Source organism: Vidua macroura, chromosome 5, assembly GCF_024509145.1.
Source record: "Vidua macroura isolate BioBank_ID:100142 chromosome 5, ASM2450914v1, whole genome shotgun sequence".
NCBI classification, from domain to species: Eukaryota; Metazoa; Chordata; class Aves; order Passeriformes; family Viduidae; genus Vidua; species Vidua macroura.
In genome coordinates this window covers 42,836,928-42,857,872 of record NC_071575.1, presented here as the reverse complement: position 1 = coordinate 42,857,872, position 20,945 = coordinate 42,836,928, and the positions used below count along the sequence as shown (strand labels likewise).

At 38.7% G+C, this 20,945-nt stretch overlaps 1 protein-coding gene across 1 annotated transcript in view; it reads right to left on the bottom strand.

Annotated features, from left to right (window-relative positions):
- Nucleotides 1-10,195: 10,195 nt before the first annotated feature.
- LRIG3 (leucine rich repeats and immunoglobulin like domains 3) overlaps nt 10,196-20,945 on the bottom strand; it is a 40,896-nt gene continuing 30,146 nt past the window's right edge. The window contains exons 13-19 of the mRNA XM_053978139.1: nt 20,242-20,562; nt 19,388-19,669; nt 18,487-18,939; nt 18,119-18,277; nt 16,872-17,015; nt 16,517-16,789; nt 10,196-14,060 (exon numbers count right to left, since the gene is read on the bottom strand). Coding sequence (XP_053834114.1) covers nt 13,816-14,060; nt 16,517-16,789; nt 16,872-17,015; nt 18,119-18,277; nt 18,487-18,939; nt 19,388-19,669; nt 20,242-20,562 — 1,877 coding nt within the window. The 3' untranslated portion in view covers nt 10,196-13,815. The remainder of the gene's footprint in view (nt 14,061-16,516; nt 16,790-16,871; nt 17,016-18,118; nt 18,278-18,486; nt 18,940-19,387; nt 19,670-20,241; nt 20,563-20,945) is intronic.

Genomic DNA, 20,945 nt, shown 5'->3' with positions numbered 1-20,945 from the left:
CCCAAACTGATAGATGCTTAAAGGTATTCCTCTTTCTTCCTTGCTTGCACATAGAGACTGATGATGTTATAGCTCCTAAAGGGGATCAGGTTGGGAATTCATGCAGTCAAAGACCTGAAAAGCACTTTCAAGACATAAGTATTTGTTTTGCATCACAGAGTCATCAGAGCCATCCCCTCAAGGGACCAATACCTGGCTCTAGATCAAACGACAAAATGTGGCTTATGTGCACAAAAGTTCTGATACAAAGCCCTGGCAGAAACTCTTCCAAATAGCCTGGGTCACCTCCAGGCTCCATTTGGCACCTCTGCAAAGTCATTATTTCTGGAGAATTTTCAAATCCATCCTCCCTCCCTTCCTTTCCTTCCTTTTCTTCCTTTCCTTCCTTTCCTTCCTTTCCTTCCTTTCCTTCCTTTCCTTCCTTTCCTTCCTTTCCTTCCTTCCTTCAATATAGAATGCCCTGAAATGTTGTAAGGACTGTGTTACAGCCCATAAAATGTTTTGGAATCCCTGATTTGAAGGTATGTGAGTAGGCTCTGCAGGGGAACCACTGCTACTCCTTCCCCAACTGACCAGAAGCACATCTGAATTTAATTACAGGAGGATCTGGTTGACTCACTCAAAAAAAAAACAAAAACAAAAACAAAAACAAACAAAAAAAAACAACAAAAAAAAAAAAAAACAAAAAACCCCAACAACAACAACAACAAAAAAACCTGAACAGGGAAACAGAGATGTGAGATGTTAAGACAATAAAAATATTTCCATCTTTCTGCAGTGTACCACTCAGGAAATCTCATTTTGCTGTGCAAGTTTATGGATTCAAGAAGCGAATCTTTAAGATCCACTTTTAAGTCTTTCACTTAAATCTTATTCACTTAAATGTTTAAGATCTTAAGATTCACTTAAATATTTAGGATTTCAGGTAAGAAAGACAGGCTTTTGATGTATAATAATATCAGCTATTTCTGGTTCATCAAGCAAACTGACCCAGACATTTGGACATTTCTGAAAACTTGAGAATACTGCTTGGAAGTCCCTTGAAATTTCACTAGAGGAAACTAAAATGGAAAGATTCAAACTTCGAAAAAAGAAAACAAAACAAAATAATTTTGTTTCAGTCTACAGCTATTTCACAAGGTCAACATTTTTTTCAGGATTGTATCAATATGGAACAATACTTTTGTTGGAAAAAATTTGTTAATCTCTTTTTCTTTTCTGTATCTTAAGAACCACAATATCTTTTATTTATTTATCTTGCTGGTAGTATAAAGTTATAAGAGTTTTACAGAACCAAAATATAATTCTCCCATTCAAACTTACAAAATAAATATCTACCTGGTGGATCATTTCATAATAAAAGAGTAAATTAAATTCAATACTGCTTCATGTTCTACAGCCTCACCTCTCCGGACTGAGAATAAGACTGGATATATTAGGTCTTTGGGGAATATGTGAAAAAATTGTGCCTGTTTTCACATCTGTGTGCTTAAACAAAGACATTACAGTTCCACCCAGCCTAATAATGAAATCTTAGCTGTTAGAACCTCATATGTGAATGCTCTGAATGGGTTTTAGTGATGAAGTAGTCTCTCCATCATGTGTGAGAAAAGCAACATGAAGCAAAAGCCCAGGAGTGATTCTTACTAACCAAGACGTTTCCCTATGTCTCTGCCACAAGTACATTTTCCTGTCATTAGAGAAACACAGGTACTTCCAAAGGGCTGTCTAGGCCATGAGCTCAGCCATTCTCTGCAAGGCATGGATGAATGTGGTACACTTAAAGCCTTTAGCAAATACACAAAAGCAAAAGTCAAACCAAAGGCAAAGTTAGAAGTAAGGACATTTTGAGCCAATGCAGATTCATCCTGCAGCTGCAGATCAAAGTCACCTGCCAGATTTGTGAAATCATGAGGAGTGTGAAGAATCACAGAAAAAAAAAGAAGCATTTGGTGCCCAAACTGAGGGGTGAAATAACTTGGAACTGGGGAATGCTCTGCAGGTAGCTGTGAGGCTCTCTCTGCTTCCCAAAGGAATGACTCTTTTAAAGAATAACCTGCTTTTCCTGCTTGGCCTTTTCCCCATGTCAGGACACAGACAGAAACAGAGACATTTCATAAATGCCTAAGCATGGTAGCCATTCCCACAGGAAGCTTATAATTCAAGCAATTATAAACTCAGAGGAAAGGCCATATTTCTTTCATGGTGCATCTCAGTTGAAAGTAAAACAGAGATAAGCAAAAAAAAAAAAAAATCAAAATCACAAAGTTTTGAAGGGAGCTGCAACAATGTTGAACAAATGAGCAGTCTGGATAATACTTCATTTGCTTTGTTAGTTACTTGCTCAGGAAAACGGAGGCTTTGCTTTTTTTCTTTCGCTGCCTTCTGTATATTTAATTTCAGGTTTAAACCTAGAATGATAAATAGTACAGTGTAGTTAAATTTTTTCAAAGTGCTTTAAACAACTGACATTCAGTGCGATTAGAATGGAGATCAGACAAGCTAAAGTGTCAGAATATGTTCTTGCTTTTCATCAAAATTCACATTTCTGAGAAGTGGCACATTTTGAATTTTGATCAAATTGATTTATTTCTATTAGTTGTAAATACCAATTAATTGCTTCCTGCATTATTGAGAGATTTCTTCCTTCCTGGAGTGACATTTGTCAACATTTAACTCAAGGTTCTGAATAAAGCTAATTTTTCAGATGATTGACATTATTGATTTACAGTGATTCTTTATTTGATTTATAAATTTAGAGGAAAGAGATGCCCAAAATATTAAGGAAAAGACATGAGATATTCAAAGGAAAGTACAGAAATTTGGCTTTTCTAGACTAGGAAGGTGGAGAAGGAATATACTTGGTCTTTATGAAAACATTGGAATCTACATACTGGTTACTGTTCATCCACTTTCAGCAACAGAAAGCTATTTTTCCAAAGAGCAAATATCTGTCCTGGGTAAATCTGGGCTGAAAATCAGAAAGAGACCTACATTTGTGAGAAAGCAGGTTTTAGCAGACCTCTCTAAGTGGATTGAAGAAGGAAACACAGATAGTTTTTACAAAGGAACACTTTCTGCAGTAATTTGCTTGTCATAGTGTTGTCAAAGTAGATCCAATTCCATTCCTATTATAAGCATTTAAAGTCAGCAGAAAAGGGTACCCTGTTATTGAGCTCAGCTTCATCATCAGATGCAACAAATTACAATTAAATATCTGGGGTTTTTTTGTTTGCAGCTTCTATAAACTTGTTTGGGGCTCTCTGAAGTCAGCTGAACTGTACTCTTTTTTCTCATTTCTAGTGACTAACAAAGATTGTTATAGCACAAGATTTACTGACCTATCCCTATCTGACCAGCAGTTAAGCTTTTAATTGATCTGTTTTCTGAGGTTGTCAGCAGAATTGTGGGCAGCTTGAACAACAGTGCAGCTCTTTCTCAGATGGGTTTCCAAGACATGGGGAGAAGCATCTCCTGAGATGCTTATCACATACCCCCTGAGCCCAGAGGAAACCAAGACAGTTACCAGAGGCTACAGGCCCAGCCTTCCACCAGCTAAAAGGAATCAGGAAGAACCCAAGCCCTTACTACCATCTGTATCTGTTTATATGAGATAAAACTTCGTTTGAAGACTGTACAAAAATGGCTATTCATGGTGCACCTGAAGATGTGAATTATCTTTCAGGTGTGTGGTTTGAGTGGTGCTAATACAAGGCAGTGAAAGTATTTTTGTAATGATCTCTGGCAGGACAGACATTTAATTTTTTTCAGAATAGCTCATACTCTGAAGAGCAGATCTTCTTTGTGTCAACTCTTCAATTTTCTCTTCTCCTTCCTCCCAACCCAACCACCAGCCTACAGACAAGGCTGCAGAGATGAGCCAGTCAGACCATTTCTGCTGACTTGTTTGGACTACCTCAGAGTTTTTAGGTAGTTGATCATCCCTCAAACCGTGCATATCTCTATGGTCCACTCCTTATATCCCTCCACCCCACAGTTCTCCCTAGTCCCTCTCTTTTCCTACATTTGCTCCCCTCCACATCTATTCAGTCTTTCCACCCTAAGCTCCTGATAAAACCATACAACACCACATCCTTATTTTAGCCTGTGCCTTCTCTGTGAAAGCTTGAGGTCCAAGGCAGGAGTGTCACCAAGTGGGAGCCAGTCTTGCGTGGCTGCCCATCACTGACAGAAAAGAAGGACCAGGAAGCAGTAACAAGGAGCCACCACTTTATCACTTAAGGGAAATTACATTATTTTGGGTCACGTTTCAGATCAACTGGTTTTAAATTATATGGGATCTAGAAGTATCTTAGTTTGCAACATGCAGGGTAATAATAATTTTTAAAAGTAGGCTGATTTTGAAGTCCGTTGAGAATAGAATTATAAATTTTCCATAAAATAAAGCACTTTGATGAATGAGAGCACCTGGGTTTAAACATGCTCTTTTTTGGGAAATGCTGGTATAAACACTAATAACCATAAACTAGAAAAAAAAATAGAATACTCACTGGTTAGTCTTCCAAGTAAGCTATCTGATTTATTCCACAAATTTTGAATTCTAATACTCCTTCTCTGTTAAAAAATGTGTTGCATTTAATAGTGGACTGTATTTAAAATATAAAAAGTGAGAACACCTTATACCTACTACTTCACTGGATTTAGAAAATTGCTTGTTTCCAAGCAACTGAAGACAGACAGTTCATGAAGACTTTGACAAGGCCAAATGCTTATTTTTACCTTTAAAAACACATGATTTTAAAGTCTCTAGCTATGAGAATAAATATTCTTTTAACACTAGTTTTGTATGCAGATTGATGTTTGTGACCGTTTCCATGCTCTGCAAATATTATTATGTAGTGTAAGTTGGAATTCTGTTCTAAATCATGTTTCTGTATTGATGACTGAAATGATAGCTAAGATAGAAGTTTCCAAGGTGAGATTATTATTTAATTTTTAAGCAAATATACTTCTTACCATTCATTGTAAGAAGAGGCAATATTTCTAAAATCAGTGCTCCCAGAATTTCTGCCTAGCTTTCCTCCCAGGTGGTTCAACAGAAGCAGCTTATCAAATTCTAAGATTCCTCCAAATGTTTTGCTCTTAGCTACTGTGTAACAATTCCTGAGTAGTCTTATACTCATGTATTCAAAGGAAACAGAAAATTCTCATTTTTGGGGAAAGGCTCAGCATATATTCAGATGAAAAGCAAATTCTCACCAGGGAGGCAGAATGATTGGCACAGCCAGGAAGGCTGAATGGGGACTGCCTTGTCTCCATGGACCATTCAGTAGGATTAGCTGTGAAAAAATAAAAACATCCAAACAACTCACCTCTCGGAACTGATCAACAAAGCTCACTGCTGAATTCTCTTGAAGACCAAGAGCAGCTTGACTCAGCCCTCTCAGAAGCAAAAACTCATGGTGGGTACCTGAAATGGCTCTTTTATCATTACTTGGGGGGTTGCTGTGAAGTTTGTCATGGTTTACCAGGCCCAGCTCCGACCTTCAGCTGCCACAACCCCCTTGCTTCAATTTGCAGGCACACATTCTCTCCAAAACTTTGTTAGCAAGATCATTTTGAGTTTAATGAGAGTATTTCTTTCTCTAATTTGCTTCAAGGAGCTGCATTAAATAATGGAACCACCTAGAGGACTCTCTAGAAAGAATTAGTACAGGCAACCTCTACACCCCACTCTCTACACACACATGCACATATTATTTGTGAGTATCTTTCCACATGTGCTGACATGGATAAGAATTTACAACTGCATCAAAAAAGTTACAAGAACTACCTCAGAAATCCCACATTTTACTGAGCTGCATTATTATGGCACATTTGTCAGGCAGCCAAATGTTATGTCAGCCCTGCAATTGATTTACAGCAACATCTGTAAGAATATTTGAGGAGAGGAGGAAACTAATGTCCACTTTCAATTCCAGTGTTTCAAAGAAACTAATGGTCATAGGGGATTCACAAGCAGAAAACACAGAAATAAATAGCACGTTTGAAAGGTTATATGCTCAATGTTACAAAAAGGAAGGGGGAAAAACCCAAATAAATGCAGTACTTTTTAGACAGGAAAATAACCACAGCCTTTTCAGGCATGTCTTAACTTATCCATATAAAACACCTGGCCCTAAAAAAAGCAGGCCCTTTTTTTTTTTCCTTTTTTTTTTTTTTTCTTTCCTGACAAATACATGAAGCTTGAGCAGGAAGCCCACATAAGCTTAAAACTCCTTTGTGAAAGACCTCATTAAAAACAAAGAAAAATCCCACCAAACTTATAAAATAGTTACTTTGTAACTGCTGTGAAATGTAAGAGCAAATTCATACTTTTCCATTTAAGAAAGTTTTGTGAGGAGAAAAGAGGCCCAACACTACTGAACAGCTGGAAAACTTTGGGGAGGAAAGAGGTAGGAATTCCTTTCCCAGATCCCTCTCCTCAGCCTCTGCACCTGATCAGTGACCAGACATTACAGACTCAAAGATGTTTCCTCAGCTGCCTTATCTGAGAGATAACAATGCAGTTATCTGTCTGATGCAGCCTTTTATATGCACTTCAGTTTAACGGAACAGATGATTCAGGCATTACTTGCACAGCTCCTGAATCTGAAGCGCAGTTTGAGATCTGCTGGATCAAGGCACCCACAGGGTAGAAGCAGTGGAGAGCAAGGCTGCTGCTGTGGCTTCCCTGCCAACAGCACACACAGCAATGCTGAGAGGCCACTTGGGGCTTGCTCAGAATCCACCTTGGGACCAGCCTTCTACAGCTCTCAAAGTGCACAGGGAGCAAAACATTTCTAATCACACAGAAAAATATCAAGCCTGACTCTTTATGATTGTAGAAACTTGTTGAGTCAGTGCTTTCAAGAGAAAATCAAGGAGAGAAACATGTTCTGGTAGGAAGGAGAATCAATCCACAAGGACCTGTCAAACTCAGATCAAATGGATTTGGGAAGAGGGATGTACAGCAGGAAAAGAACAAACAATGGTTCTGCATACTCCAGTTGTGTGCCTGGTCTGTGTTGCCCTGATAACCCAAGGGGGTCTGCACTTTAGATTCCAGTTCTGAATGGAAAAGGGAGAATGCAAAAACAAATGAAAATAATTTTGAGACAAGTAATTTCAAAGTGAAAAATCAGAACATGCCTATTTTTTCACACTTTTTTCATGTTCTGATTTAAACCTCTTAGTAAAACAAGTTCAGTGGCTCAGTGTCAACAGAGTTGCTTTTTTATTTCATCTTATCTTTTTTGTTTTCAAGAAAACCCCCATACTTTGAAATGTAAATGCTGTTTCAGACCAAACTGCTAAAGTGTGCTAGTAGTTGAAATAACACAGTTGTTATAAGCTACAGAACAATAAACAAACTCATTTTTAAAATGAGGCACTTAAGAACCTCAGTTTATGTCAAAGGATAATTTTATTCATTAAGTTAATGCAGCTTTCTGATTAGTCATATTTTCCATCATCACCACCATTTTACTACTTTACCTACTGTGTGGTCACATTTATGTGAAATTTAATTCATTCTAAGAACATTTTACACGTGGGTTTTTGTGCCCTAGCCAAAATCTGAAAGCAGATTAACTTTTCCCTGCTAATAGCAAATACCTATGAGGCAGCTGCAAGCACCCCTGACACCTTCTATTCTTTAGCTTACATGGAAGGCCGTGTAAGCTAATTACAATGGAGGCCATGTTTCCCCTTTCCTAAGGGAAGGTTAACAGAGAAAGAACTTTACACTAATAAAGAATCCGACCACTCTGTGGCAGAGGCCAGGCTACGGGCAGCTGGCTGCTGTAGCACTGATGCTTTCTTAATGCTACTGGTGTACAGACCCACAGCAGGTAGCAGTACAAATACAGTTTATTTTAAGCCAGGAGAGTGGCTAGTTTCAGTTATGAGTTGGCTTAATTACATATGTCTTCTACCACTTAATCAAACAGCAGCTTCTTCATTGCTGTGCTAGTCAGCCACAGCTATGAAAAAACATAGAACAAAAGACTCACTTGGAGATGTGTAAAAAATTGTTATGTGGTACCAATGAATCAAATATTTTTTGTGTGAGCTCTCTGGTTAGTCAATAGACTGCAAAATTCTTCTGCATGCAGTAAGGCACATCATGAGGGATCTCATTATGCCAAAGGAAGGACTAAGTCTTTCTGCTTACTTCTAAGACTCTAGAATCACAAAGAGATTGAAAAGCAGTTTCAAAAACTTCATTGGACTTTGTCCTGCAGAAAATACACACCTTCCCCATTCAAGGGCTAATAAAGTGGCAGCTTTAACACCTTGATAAGGTTATATTAAGGTATTCCTTGATAAGGAATTATGAGGAGTAAATGTTAAAACCTGCACAAGTTACTCCCTTAGAACAAGGGAAATATTCAAAACCCCACCATAGAGGGGAACTATAGCCCTCTTCCCCTGAACTCCCTTTATGGTATCTCTGTAGCTCTGCTTTACAGTAGCTCTGACTACTCCTCTAACATGTAGCATGCCAGCTCAACACAGAACTAGATGTGTCTGTGCTGGCACATCCATGAAAATCAGGATGAGAGTAGTCCGCCATTTGTCGACAAACAGAGGCTGAATGGAGCCCCAAATTCTCCATGTCACAGCAAAACAAAACACAAGCATTTTGCAAACATTTTGCAAGCAACTGAAGGACATCAATGTCTATTCCTCCATGTCAGTATCTTTTCAGTGACTTCTAAAATAAGTAGGCTGAACACCAGGAATAGTACCAAATGTCACTTTTTTAACTGGATAGGAACTGATATGGCTTTGCATCATTTTGAGAAAAGAATCCGAAGCCTCGCTGTCCAAAAAGATGTTATTTCACATGTCTCTATAATCAATACCTGAATTTTGATAATCCAGCAGCAGACCCAAATCCTAAGTCATAGCTTGTCCTGCACATCTACAAAGGAAGTGCTGAAAATAAGTAGGTGCAATATTGCTATGGCAAATGAAAGTCTTTGGACAGTGTTGCATACCAGCCTTTCAAAGTAGAGGCCTACAAAATCCCAAAGCCTGTTTTAAATCCAGAGGATCTTACTACCTCTGTCAAGTAAGTTAGATCTCAATTTCCAATTACATATTTGAAATTCACATGCCCTAAAACTGGCCACCATTAATTTCAGAACAGAGTGTATACTCAGACTGCAAAATCCTGCACTGAAATTGCTGGTCAACAGTCCACAGTCAACAGCCAAACTGAATAGCAATAACACCAGTGCCCTTGTGGATGGCTGAGGACCAGGGATCATGAAGTGCTATTCAGTAGCCCCTAATCTAGAGTAATTCATGGTTCTGTTCTCTGCTGTGTGGGAAAAAAAAAAGTTTCTGAAGTAACAAGGCCTAAATTTGTTTTACAAGCAGTGAATTTAGAACTGTTACCAACTTCACTCTCAGGTCCTGCTGTCCCATGGCATTCTTGAGTCACAGTGATCACACACATTCTGACATAGTGGACCCCACAGACCACATGACTCTGGGAAACTATGCACTACACCAGCAATATTCAGTCTTGAACCCAAACATAGAAAAACAAATGGATCTTGTTTCTTGTCTATCAGAAAAAGGAGATTTAAGATGCAGTAACAGGTAAATCTCCAGATGATGTGCTCTTTGGTGCACTGCTGCTTTTGGCACTTGAAAGCATAGGTGAGTGGAGTTGAATATACAAAAGGCATTGTAAAGCTTGTAAAGTACAAAAATGCTCTTTATTATGCTTATAACATTGTCCTATATTTAATCCCTGTCTCCTGAATTATGCATTTTTTGCACACTCATACCAAGCTCTTCCTAAAGCTGTGGCTAGCCTGTCTCTCTCCAACACTTCTCCCTCCTCTCTTCCAGACACAACCACTGCTTACTGTCTGCAATTGCACTGCACTCTGTAAACTGAGTCCATTTGTCCCAGCCTGTCACCACAGTGTCAGGGCAAGCAGAGAAGCTGGAAACTGAAAAGCATAGGTTACCAAAGAGGGTCCCCTGAGGACATGGGAGCAATACTGAGCTATGAGAAAAAGAGCAGCACAGCAGAGCACAGGAGGGAAACAGGAGAGGCCACCTGCGCCTTTCAGTAACAGCTTGGGTATGCACATATTTATTTCAGGGGAATAACTGACCCCTTAATACTTAAGTACAACAACGAGGAAAAGCACCTTTTGCCACACATTAGTGAGTCAAGACATTGTTGCTTTTATTCCTTCTTGTAACAATTCCCTGAAATATAAAAACAGAAGGCATCTGGAAAGTTCTTAATCAAAGTAAAATGGTATGCACCCAAACTGCATCTTGTTATACATTGTTTTTTTCCTCTTCACTAAACAGGTGGAGGTTCCCGTCTCTATTTTTTTAATGAAATAGTTTCACAAGACTTGTAAATTAACATCCAACTAGTCAAGACACATTCTCTATGACAAAGCAATACACAAAGTGAGCAAAAAAGACGACTTCATTGAGAAAGTATAATTCTCTGAGATGTGTCATATCCAAACAAGAAATCTTGCAGGTAGCTAATAGAATTTCTCCTTATGTTTATAATCAAGAAGAAACACAATGCTCAATTATAGTCCTGGTTTGTAAGACTGGCAGAACACAAATGTTTGCAGTACAAAGCTAAGTCTTAGTTTTAAGCTTCTTTGAAGCAGCTCAAAGAATAAGGCTTAAGTGTTCAAGAGATCCCCGAGACTGAAATGTTTGGTGACACTAATGAGCCCTCAGTTGCAGAAAGCTTTGCATCTAACTCTTTGCCATTTTTCAAGATCCCCTTAAGTTAGGAATTGTAAATTAAAGCATGTGCTGCTGAAATACAGAAGTAATCCATAAGGTTGTTTGAAATTGTAACACCCGTCAGTATGCAGGTATCCCTAGTGTCATCTCAGACACACCATTTAGGTTGTTCATTTAGGAAATGTTTGTGCCAGAGAAACTGTGGTAAATTATTAACTCCATTTATCTAAAACTATTTAGGGCTTGCAGAAACTATACCTCAGCAACTGCTTGTATGAGTTCAACAGGCAAAACATTTTGTTGTGTAAAGCATTAAGTGGATACTGCTATCAAAGAACATTCTGTAAGTTTTAAGCGAGCCCATGGCAAGATTCCAGCTGCTGCTGGTCATAAAACTGCAAAATGTCTGTTTTGTCATTCAGCAACACAACACTTGTTTCTCATTCTAACTCTTGAGATGCAGTGCAAGCTTTACTCAGGGTTGGCTGCAATTTATTTCCCCATCACATCAACTTACAATTTACTTTTCAGCTCAGTAAATACCCAACTACCAGCTCACTAACATCTGCATCTTAAGAGGGGAGGAAAAAAAAAAAAAAAAGGCAAGGAAACTTCCAAGCCTTTAAAACAGGTGTTTGGTTACATCTCCGGTTTAAAAAGAAGTACTAAGTTATTGAAACTTTACAGTGTATCTTGCACTTTACAGATACCCACTGTATATTTAAGCACAATCCACTTATAAAACATAAAAACTCAAGCTAGCAGAAAAGAGGACTTGAGAGCTTTCATTTCCATTTCTGGGCATTTAAAGCATCAAATAAAATTTTAAGTAATTCCTATGTCTAGATTGCTAAATGCAACTTGATAAAAAGCACTTAAAATTCAGTCACTGACCCTGAACATTTACTTAGGTACAGACATCCAAGCCTTTGGAAGATTAGTATCTTTGCAAAGGAGATTAAAAAGGAATGACATTGCCACTGTTCTCAACCTTCACCCACGACAGAATTTAAAGCTTGTTTTTCATGAGGGATCTTTAACATGGAGTTCTTAAGGATAAACACTAAATCTGGAGTTAGTGTTTTTAACTTGGGTATTTTTTAATATGTCAGAAAGCAATGTCTGGTTATTAACAGGAGTGATCACAGGCCCCAGCTCTCCTCTCCCTAAAAACAGGGCCACTGGGGAGTGGGTTTTGGGGGAGAAAAAGGAGAGATATTGAGTGAATCAAATTTTAGATTTCTTGCCCTATTGACCTACAGGTTTGTGCTTAACTGAGGAAAAATTAATCTCTTTCAAATGCACTTAATTAGAATCAAATACTTGTACCAATGTCTTTCACCACATCAGCACATCTGGCAGCAATGAAGACAAATTAACAGTAAGTCAAAAAATCTGGCAATATGATCAACTAAAGCACGCAAAATCCATTCTGTATGCTTAGACCACCAGTGACTAAGGATGGATTAACTTCCTGTCTCTAATACTGGTGCCTAAATTAAAGGGAAATTGCGTTGCAATCTGGGTACCAGGTTTCTGGCTGCAGACAACTAAAAGCCCTTAGTTCAGCTACACCAGGCAACAAAATCTTTGCTCTCACTTTAGCCATGATGCCTGTGATGGCCTATTCTAACAGCTGCTTTCAATTTAGTTTAAAAGAAGCTATTTGGCAACCATGTACGTTTGCACCTTCAAAGCAGGCAGACTTAAAAAGCCAATGTCCTGTAGAATTAACCATTTTGAAGTCATCACTGTTTTGCAGCGATGACAACAGGATTCACAGCTTTTTAAAACAATAGGCACCGTGGAAACACAAAGACTGTTTTCACTCAGTTTTAACTACTGTTTTATAGTAAGCAATCCTCTTCCTCTTGTATAGGTAAAGATACTGGGTTCATAACTACAAATATAATCCAGCAAGAGTCTACAATTGCTCAACTTGACTGAGCAATTAAATAAAGCACAGATCTCATCTGTATCCAGAGAAGGGCAGCCAAATAAGGAATGAATTAAACAAAAAAAAACCATTATCTTATTCTTGGATTACGTCGTCATGTTGAGCAGGGAGTGGCTGCAGAAGCAAAAAAAGAGGGAGAAAGGGTATGGGAAAGCAAAGACTCAGGTACGCACTGCATATTTGGCAAACACTTGACACTAAGCCACTCAGAGAAAAGCTAGGTTACCAGGCAGATATCCAGCGCCTTTTTTTTTTTCTTTTACTAAATAGCTTGATGTGAATTTGTACATCTGCTGTGTATATCCCTCCACCAGATGCAGGCACACTACCAAAGGCACAGGGAAACTGCTGGTACTACAGCCTCACAGGCATGAAAACTGAGAGCATATGTGTGCACATCTGACAGGGGGAATTCAGACTGGAGGATTTACAGCCTTGCTTTAGTTCAAATAGCTGCAGCCCACCTTACCAGCAGTGTGGCAGGACCACACCCACTCTTTGAAGATGAACATATTTTACACAGTAAATTTAAAGGTACAAGTTTAAGTCAAATGAAGGTGCAAACATGCATCAGAAAGCACCTACATTTGCAACACTGTCTACAAACGTAATTCACACTTTTCATTCTTCATACACTAATACGGGTCAGAGACCACGCGGCAGCATATTTTATTAAAGTAATGTGCAAATAAGATGCATGATACCTGCAAACAGCATGGAGTTTCCATTTGTAAAAAGGTACAAGTAACAGTACAAAATTAGAATGCTTACTGCTCATTTCAAGAAAATGAAGTCTGACATAGAAATACATACACTGTAATATTTACACCATTAATTTACAAAACATATTATTTGCATTAGAAAAAGGCTATAAAATAAATACAAATATAGTATTTTTCTAAGGATTTTTTCCCTGTATAACCAATGTAGAACATCTTGGAAATTATGCTTTATTGGCAAAAGATTTTTTTTTCTTCTGATTTCAGAGCATCATGTGATTTCTTTCTTCCCTTCTTCTCCTTATTCCCTTTTTAAATAAAGTTCCATACTGAGGTAGTAGTATGTCAAATTATTTCTTTGGTTCCAGAAATTGTTAAGTCCAAAAGGAGCTACGTATCCGAATCACAGGATTGGAAAGTAGAAGTCCTAAAATTTTCAAAGGACTGTTTGCAAGCATAAAAGTTACTTTCTCCTCTAGAAACTGTCCTTTCCTTTCCCTCTTCATCTGCCTGTGCATCAAAGTCCAGTGAGACATGATGATTATTATGGGAGGTTTTTGGCTGGCAATTTGCTGGCTGTTTACAGCTTGAAAGAGAGTCCAGCTGAGGCCTCCATAAAGGTTTTCCAAATGTTCCTGAAAGACAGTAAAAGAGCACAGAAATATTGATGCTAAAAGCTTTGTGTCTCACCTATCATACGTAAGTGACATTGAAATCTAAGACTGACAGGAAGTTCATCAAGTGAGATTTTACTTAAATGTTGTTCCACCATTTTAAAGAAAACATCCATGTGATCACAAGCATAAGGCAAGATTCTGCCACCAGTGACATTAAAAACATTTCCAAGTAGCTGTATAGCAACCTACAACTTCCTTTCTTTTGTTTTCATGACTACTTTCCATACCCATTTTAATTTGGGGAGGGTGGTGAGGGGGGAGGTGAGAACATAGACCAAACTGCGAACACATCACAAGACACTTTCTAATGAAAAAGTCACTCCCTGTTTTGTTTTTCAATAAATTGCACATGAAATCTGCCATGCAGTTCAGAAAAAATAAAACAAGAATCTAAAAAAAAAATGTAACCCCACAATCTCTATCAGGTTATACAATATTGTCCCACAGTGCAATCTGAATGCTAACACAGTCTTTTTCTGCCTAGCATCTCCCATTAATAATAAACATGCAGATGGCCACATGCTCCATTTGCTACTGATCATCCAGTCAGCTGTGGGCAAAGAGAACAGCAGCAACCCAAAGAGAATTACACATTTCAGTTAAACTGTTATTAATAATTATCTGGATTTACTAGTCAGAAAACAATCAGTGTGTGTCATTCTTCACCTCTGGGAAGCTGTTAGCATCAATACCTCTACAAGAAGGGCCTTCTTTTTTCACTGAACAAAGATACAGCCATCCTAAGTCATACTGTCTGTAAGGACTTATTTTCAGAGGATAATGTGCCACAGGCTGACTTTGAAGAATTCAAGTTTTTATTAATAATTTAACACTACATTTTAAAATAAATTTTGAACCCAAAATGCAATACTTCTGCTTCTGTTTACTTGTTAGAAGCAAGGGTTTCAAGTAAAACTGTGATCTGAGAAGTTACTAAAAAAGGAATTGGACAAAACCCCTATTTCCATCAATGGTTTGTAGAGAAGTTTTGACCTAACGCAATATGGAAGGATGTTCCTTACAGCACCAAATGAACTGTCTTAAAAACAAAAATTCAAGCTATGAACTTTCTGGCTCGTTCATCAACTGTGACTCTAATGCCAGCTGTTGACTGCACAGGCAAAAGGGGGCTTGAATTTGACGACTGTGTTGAAGAAGCAAATTCACAACTAAAGACAAGAAATCTATCACAACTTCTTTCACAGTCACCATCTTCAAGATCTAGCTCTAGGCTCTTTGAGGGAAGAGTGCTAATGATTATGAAGCATCCAAGGCAATGACAATGCAACGTAAGTGGGGTAATACACTCAGAGAACTGATGAAAGTAGTAACTCTGCATAGATTTTTAGGGCAGAAGGAGGACTATGCACCCTTGAGGTGATATTAAATCCTGGATATACGAACATACAGTTGGATTGCTTTCTGCAGGAGACATTCTAATGCCCTATCTGCACAGTCCCACCACAGTAACAGTGGCAGGCAGCCAGGATGCTGGCTGTGTGCAGTCCCAAGGTCTCTGCCAGATGTCCTGGCATCTGCAACATTTTACAGTTCAAACATCTGGCTTTTGAAGGAGGAAAACTTCAGAGCTTGTGCCTCCCTCCCCACCCCCTGAGAACAAAGAGCCCAGTGATGCACATTCCCCCAGGTCCCCTTCAGAGCCAGCAGACCCAGATCTTGATCAGGCAGTGCTGACACACCAGCCGGGAGACAATCCATGGTACCAGGGCTGGTTTTGGCGCTAAGATATCACGAAGATGAAAGGAGTATGTGGTTTCATATGCATTTTAAACCAAGCAACCAAACCAACATCCAAAATCTAATGAGCTTCAAGGATAAAGCAATGCTTTTCTCCTTCCCCCACCTCTCCCTGCAATCTGGATTAAAATTGTAAACCCTAAACTAAACTTCGGGAATTCTTTCATCATACACATCATGAGAAAACGACAAAGGAGGGATAAGGGACGGCATTTTTACAATAGTGCCTTATTTTGAAGGGTAAATAGTTCTAGCAGAATATTATACAATATATACGCATACAAGCTCAAGTCTCCCCACCAGCACTGAGCCCTCCTTACACACCTTTTGCCTGTCAGGGAAAACTTCTGGTATGCCTGAAGTTTCGCAAGGTGTATTTAAACTATGTATGCTAACATTTACAGAAATCTGCCACCTATATTAAGACAGAAGGTAAGAATTGCATCACTGATGAGATTTTTACGTAAGTGTGAGCTATTAAGATCTGGTAATCTAAATATCCTCATACAGTTTTACTATAGTCACTTTTCTGTTCCTCAGCATCAAATGTTTGGGAAAGAAAATGCTGAGAAATAAGTTTCGCTTGGTGTTGTAGGTAGGAAATGAGACAGCAAGACAATGGCAGCTTGAATAAAAAAACAATTGCTAGAGCATACCCATGAAAGTGCTTTTACTCGTGGATGAGGATTCCAAACTTCTGTTTAAATCAAATGTGCCTGAGTTGAGAGTTTTGCTTTTCAGTCCAGTTCCTTCATTTTGAGTATAAATAGAGTTCATCAATCTGCTATTTGTAGTTTGTGTCCCAATAATGCCAACACACTGGTCAAAGGGATCTTCCTGTGGAGGTGAGTATTGACAGCATTCCTTTTTCTTTAAATATCCAGACTCATAAGGGCCCAAGCCTGCTGTTCTCTGGTCAGGGCTGCAACCTAAAGGAAATGAAAAATTCATTTTATAGATTCATCTTAACAAAGATTGAGTTAGGACTAAAGCTTCCCCCCACCAACTTACTTGTACTGTATGCTTCAAATGCGTCAGAACTGTAAGCGCCACCTTTTAAATGCAAAGTCCCCGAAGTCCCCAGATAATGGCATAGGAATGGATCTGCAACACCCTCCAAGTCTGTTTCACTGCTGTTATCTAGATGGCAAATGCCTTAAAAATAAAAATGATGTGTCAGCAGTCAACAGTCATGATGTGCTAACATCTGAATCTCCAACTCAGAGCTTCTTGAGTAAGTTTTAAGAACCCCATGTGTTCAACTGCATTTCATAGTGTAGTTTAGAGTTTGCTTAGGTTTAACCTAAGCTTTGGATGAGAATTCTAATTCCAGCAACTGTTCAATTAATTAGCTTGTGTCGCTTCACTGAACAATCTCTGAATAACAAAACAAAACAAAACCAATTACAGGGATCAGAACCAGGGACTTCCTTCTTCCAAAGCACAGAAGACAAATTCATGATCAGTCTCACAGCCACCTTTCAAAGCAGAATATCAGTGTCAAAGTCCTGGTTGGAAGAATCTGAGGGAGTCACTGCCTGCCTAAACAGCTATAAGGATTTTTAGTTCAATGGTTCCTGAAAGCTTTGGACACAGTCTCTGGTTCTTGATCCACACAAGAGGCTGTTCCTCTCACTACCCCACAACTACAAAACTACCTCACCATCACTCCATTCTTACCTGTCTCAACTCCTGATTGTATCTCAACCCCAATCCCTTTCCCAGAAAGGTGCCCTTGCCTCCCTAGTGCAGGTACATACAGGATTTTTAGGAGCCACAGGTATAAATGTCAACTATTGCAGCTTTTAACTTGCAGTCATCTTGAATCCTTTATTGACTATGACCATAATGATTTTTTTTTTAACCAGCAAGTTTAAACAGTTATACTAAAGTTCCACTGGTATTACCACACATGCCTACATTCCACTAAAAGCATCCTTTTCAAGCTGTAAGAGAGGAAGATATGCTATGGTAATTTCTTTTGGACATTCTTGTTTTGCACATATCCTCATCAGTTTAAATTTACCCTTGAGACTAGAGAAAAACTTCCTGATTTAAACACCATAATGTCATCTGGATGAACAGAACCAAGCTCCAGTTATTATCGTGTTGAAAAAATCCCAAGCAATAAATTTCACGTCCTCTATTAAATTCTGTAAACATGCTTCTTTAGAGTTCTTTCTATTAGTCAGGAAGACAATAGCCAGACTGCAGCTCCTCGAGTCACATGAAAAATCTGCTTAGCATGTTCTACCTACCATTACTATCCCTCTGCTGCAGGAAATACCCTCCTACAGAAGATGAGAGGAACTGATGGTGACTGCCATTTTCAGATGAGCCATATCCATCCTGCCTTTCAGCCAGTGTCCCCTGGGATGATAGGTAACTTGGAATGTCAGCAGGCAAATTTGTTTCATCTGAGGGGGAGCAAAACACATACAAAAGCCATCAACACATTTCAGTTTGTAGAAACATTTTTAAATTTGTCAGTAAAGCACTGAAAGTAACAAATAATTCACCTTTCTGCCTCTGAGTCAAAGCACACAAATGTTCCTACAATAAAGTCACTGCAAGGCAACCACAAACATTTGTTTTCCTTTCCAAGGTAAGCCTTCAGTTTACACACCTGTATTTGTGATGATGCAATCTTCATTCCTCCTTCTGGTGTGGTAGATGATGACCACCCACACCAAGGAAGTGACCACCACACAGCAAACCACAGCTATGATCACAATGCCAACTGTGGCCCATCCATCATCATCAAGTGATGGGGCAATGTTTTGAGGAGAGTCACAGGTGGGAGTAGGAATTACATTAAGACGGATGTTGCCTCGTTCTGTTCCAAGTGTATTAGACATTTCACAAGTGTATTTCCCAGCATCTTCCACATCTGTGTCCACAATAATTAGTAACTGATTGCCTGCAGCAAAGAAGTGTCTTTCTGTTACCATAAGAGGGCTGTCATCCTTAGTCCAGTTCAGTCGGGGTGGAGGGCTACCACCAGCAATGCACTGCAAGACTGCAGTTTCACCTTTTGTTACAGTTCGATCCAGCAAAGGCCGCAAAAATGATGGTGTTTCTGAAAGGAAAGCACAAGCCTTATATTCTAAATGATCATGCAAGAGGAAGAAGTGTCCCTTTCCTTCACAGCTCAAGAGGAAAAGCCAAATTAAATGCATCAGTAAGCCTAATAAAGCTTACTCTCATTCTAAGAAGAAACTCAGGAAATTGCACTTAAAGTCTACAATTTACTTGCCAATTGATCCGATTTACATGCTTGATTACCTCACAAGGTAAAAATGCAAAATCATACATGCTTAAGATTGTAGAGAACTACAATAAAAACGATTAATAAAAGGTCAAGAAATCAGAAGGTAAACAAATCTATTGTCTCTAAATGAAAACAGAAGCCCCTTCTACCCTCCATCCCATGTGTACCAGATGTGTATACACTGCGAAACATAACTAACTTTCATTATTTTTAATCATAATATTGATTGTGCTGTTAAGGTTTGCCAATATCTTACCTAGTACGGTTAATGTTGCGTTAGCTGAAATGCTTCCAGCAGTGTTTTGAGCTGTACAGCTGTAAACACCTGTGTCCTCAATCTTTACATCAACAATAAAGAATACATCATCTTCAGGCATGACATGCATGCGCCTCTTGCGTGCTGCAGGAAAATCTGTTCCACCATCTTTCTGCCAAGCAATCTGTGGGATAGGATGCCCAACTGCAGCACACTCCAAACGTGCCATTGCCCCAGCTCGAATGGTTAAGTCCATAGGGATTTTTGTAAATGAAGGCAGCACTAAAGAAAAGTTGGTGATACCAAAATCAATACATGAAACATACTTTTCCTGTTTTGTACAGCATTTTCTTGAACACCCCTCATGGGCCTAAAAACACTAGAGAAACATACAATCTAAATTGATCAGTAGCCAGCAGAAAGGGAGGGAACTGTGAAGTATGTGAGACCACCTAGATCAAAATCTCATTTTTGCTAACAGCCTCCCACATGACCTTTCCATAGCATCTTGAAACAGAGCATACACTTACCTCCTGTGAGAAAAAGTTAAGACTTTTCCATCTTGTAACACTGATTTTGCCAGATTTACTAAGAATTGGGTATGTTATTTGCTTTTTCCCATACTATGCTTCAGTACACTGGGACCAGAGGTAAAACTGAACAGTGACCTTGGAAATGGATAAATTTTTAAGAAATAATCTCGTATTATGGATCTTCTAAAAGATGCAGATGACGAGAATGGGAAATCTATGAATCCCTATCTTGATTAAAATCATTCTAAGTCCACTAACATAACATAACATAACATAACATAACATAACATAACATAACATAACATAACATAACATACTTACTGTTTACTGTAAGTTTGGCTTTGACAGAGTAGGATGAACCAAAATGATTTGAAATAACACACTGGTATTTCCCTTCATTACTGAATTCCACATTGCGCAGTCGAAGGATGGTGGTGTACTCCATCATTTCTCCACCCTGGGCTCGGAGGTGTGCGTAATTCTCCATTTCAGCATCTTGCAGTAATTCGTTGTCTTTCTTCCATGCAAAAGTCATTGGGGAATCACTGCTGCTGGCTGCTGAACACACAAAACTCAAATTGGAGCCTTTAATTGCTGACTGGGTTTCTGGCTGGACAGTGATCTGTGGTTTAGGAAAATCATCTGCACAGAGGAAAAGAAAAAAAATATATGTGATGCCTGAGGACTCTTTCCAGAGAGTTAGTAAGCCTTGTTTTATAGGTTTGAGAGAAGAGTCAGATAAGTATTTATTAAACGGATCCACAATGTTTTTGTTTTAAATTTTGTTAGCCTTAGGACATTTAAAGATGCCATATCTATGAGTTTATTGTGCCAAGCCATCTCTTATTGAAGAAAAAGCACATTTAAAAGCAGACTTCGTGCATATCATCTTCAATAGCAGCACTAAAGATAGAAGAACTACCTCCTGACATGCATAAGAACTACTCTGAACATCAATCATGAAGTCTACCTCTCATCTTTACACCACCTCAGGCTGCTCTGAGTTTTTCTTTATTGAAAGCATA